This window comes from Narcine bancroftii, chromosome 4 (genome assembly GCF_036971445.1).
Source record: "Narcine bancroftii isolate sNarBan1 chromosome 4, sNarBan1.hap1, whole genome shotgun sequence".
Lineage (NCBI taxonomy): Eukaryota > Metazoa > Chordata > Chondrichthyes > Torpediniformes > Narcinidae > Narcine > Narcine bancroftii.
The window spans coordinates 4,535,383-4,538,453 of NC_091472.1; the positions used below are offsets into that span (position 1 = coordinate 4,535,383).

The 3,071-nt window shown below is 52.6% G+C and overlaps 1 protein-coding gene across 1 annotated transcript in view; it reads right to left on the bottom strand.

The window, feature by feature from the left end:
* Window positions 1–1,139, bottom strand: part of LOC138762334 (VIP peptides-like) — a 25,329-nt gene extending 24,190 nt beyond the window's left edge. Inside the window, exons 1-2 of the mRNA XM_069936108.1 lie at window positions 1,033–1,139; window positions 675–745 (exon numbers count right to left, since the gene is read on the bottom strand). Of these exons, the coding sequence (XP_069792209.1) occupies window positions 675–745; window positions 1,033–1,139 (178 nt within the window). The remainder of the gene's footprint in view (window positions 1–674; window positions 746–1,032) is intronic.
* Between the last annotated feature and the right edge of the window lie 1,932 nt (window positions 1,140–3,071).

Sequence of the window (3,071 nt, forward strand, 5' to 3'; positions counted from 1 at the left end):
TAGAAACAAAGGGGAGGGGGAGAGAGAGGGGGTAGAGAGAGAGGGGAGAGAGAGAGAGGGGCAGAGAGAGAGAGGGTAGAGGGAGGGAGAGGGGGGAGAGAGAGAGGAGGGGGAAGAGAGAGGGGGAAGGGGAAAGAGAGGGGGAGAGAGAGGGTGGGAGAGAGAGAGAAGGGGGAGAGAGGGTGGGAGAGAAACTGAGGTGGAGGGGGGTAGAGAGAGAGGGGGAGAGAGAGAGGGGCAGAGAGAGAGAGGGTAGAGACAGGGAGGGGGAGAGAGAGGGGGGAAGGGGAAAGAGAGGGGGAGAGAGAAGGGGGGAGAGAGGGTGGGAGAGAAACAAAGAGGGGGAGGGGAGTGAGAGGGGGTAGAGAGAGATGGGGAGAGAGAGAGGGGCAGAGAGAGAGAGAGGGTAGAGGGAGGGAGAGGGGGGAGAGAGAGAGGGAGGGGGAAGAGAGAGGGGGAAGGGGAAAGAGAGAGGGTGGGAAAGAGAGAGAGAGAGAGAAGGGGGGAGAGAGGGTGGGAGTGAAACTGAGAGGGGGAGGGGGGAGAGAGAGAGGGGGTAGAGAGAGAGGGAGGGGGGGGGGGAAAGAGAGAAAATCCCTCTGCTCGCCGTCACAACCCGCCAGCCGCCGCCGCCTCTCCTCAGTCCCCTCACATTGACCCCAGTGACTCCTCACCGCGGTTCATCTGTGCACCCGCGATCACATTGCCATTCGCTTCAGGATGATTATGGATAAGATGAGTCTGACTGAGACGTGCAGGGAAACACTTTGAATTATTATCAGGGGTGTGTAAGGAAAGGCATCCAGAGATCGATCCGGGCAACAACCCGTTGGGGAGAGATCTTACAACGAAGTGAGGAAATATTTTGAACCCTTTCCAACTTGAATCCCGGACCCCGGCTCCCTCATTGTTCTCGCTGCCTTCTTCAATGATGCCCATGGGGGGCAACACGGTTTCTTTTTGGGTTGGGTCCGGCCATGTGAAGTGCCCTCTCAATTCAGATGGGCCGTCCCGACGCGAAGAAACACCTACCGTAAACTGGAGTAACTGCCCAGCGCTGGGAAGCCCGATCCCTGGGAACAGAGGACGCTGAGGAGGGCGAAAAGTGTCACCGAATGGGAGCCGAATCCGATCACCATTTCGAAAGATCCTGCAATGCAAAAATAAAATTGAATTACTCAATAATAAAAATTCGGACAAGTCTTCTCCTCCGTCCCCCTCCTTCCTTCTGAGTGAACTTCACTGACCGTTTCCATTTTGGTCTGAATATCTTGCTTAATTCATACTCATAAGAGGACATGAGTTAAGAGTGAAAGGGGAAAAGTTTGGGGGGAACTTCTTCACACAGAGAGGGGTGGGGGTGTGGAACCAACTGAAATGGTGAGTGTGGGCTCAATGTTAACATTTCAGAAGAATTTGGACAGGTCCGTGGATGGGAGAGATATGGAGGGGTATGGACTGGGTGCAGGTTAGTGGGATAAGGCGCAGACTAGAAGGGCCGAAGGGGTCTGTTTCTGTGTTGTGATGCTCTATAGTTCTAAAGAAGGATAGAAATATATGCAAGTAAATGGAGAGTTATGGCTGTGAGATCGGGAAGGTTTTGTTGGGTGATATATAGGTCGGCACAGCATGGTGGGCCGAAGGGCCTGCAATGTGCTGTCATGCTCCGTCTTCTAAGGCCACTCGGCCCTTCGCGTCTGCCCCCACCATTCCATAACACCATGCCACCTCAGTACTCTTTTCCTGCTTTCTATCCATATTTTCCAATTCAATTATTCCCAGGGTTAGACCAAGGGCCAAATTAGCCCAGTTAGGGTACAGCACAGTTGGATCTATCGATAACTCCCTGCAAGAAGAAGCTGCCACGTCAACGAAGGTGGGGGGTGGTGGGGGTGGGGGAGACAGAGCCCCTATAATGCGAGCGTGTTCATTTGGAAAACTTACAGGACGAGGATGTTCGCTGCCTTGGCGTCGACCGCTGTCCGTGGTGCTGAATGTGAAACTGCCTCTATCTCTCTTGCGATGCCTTTGTGGCTTCTGCCCTCTTCGTCCTCGCCAGACGAGATGCCTTCGCCCGACCCAAACTCTTCGTCTGCAAGTCTCAACAGCCTGAAAGTTGCTGATTTTATACCATCGGCACGTCTCCGTCCACGAAGGGAGGTCACGTTTCCGTTGCGAGGAGATGCATGGGTGCAGGGCCAAAGACGTCAGCGCTATTCCCTGTGGGATTGGGGCGTGTTGGCAGAGCGGACTGAGCAGTTTGTGGGGCGATCAACATCAAATCCAGACGGCACCGGCGTTCCGGCGTCTAACTGTTGCTTATCGGGCAAATTGGAACCAAGACCCTTATCCGACCAGTTCTGACAATCCCGAATACGGCCGTTTGGCCCATCAAAAGCAGTCGAATTGATTCCTACTTTCTCCCCAAGTATTCATTTTAACAGGTGGATATTCTGTCCAACAAAGGAGACACATCATTTGCCTCCCTCTTCACTGGGGGATATCCCCCCTGCAGCAGGACGGCACAGTCAACACCTCAAGGTCTCCTGTCCGCCAGAGTCCCCTTTTATTTTAAAATAGCCTCTCTCAACTTAAACATGTTTGCAAGGGTTTGGTGTTCTACCTCGCAATCTCACATAAATGAACAGGACACGAGCCCAGTTGAAGGAATCTGGGACAATTCATTTTTTGATTCTCAGCGTTGCCTCCCTCCCCTCCGCTATAATATAGCGTGACACTGTGTGCAGGGCAGATAGGGTTCATTTACGCAAAGCCCAAGATGTACCCGTTATCCGCAATGCGATTACACTTGCAGTGATCATTCGGGTACCACGAAAGCGGCGAATCTCCAATCAAACCCTTTCTTCGCGCCTCGCGGCTTGGACCCTTGCCTGTCCACTGAACGATCTCTCGGTATTGCATGACCTGTGTGTTGGCAGAGGCTGATCGATACCATGTGCAGGTTACTAAGTGTAATCTAATGGAGAGATTCACAAAGTTTATGAGCGGAATAATGGGCTCAGAGACTGAAATCTAATCAATGTGTTTGGGGGTTTGTATATAAAACAATT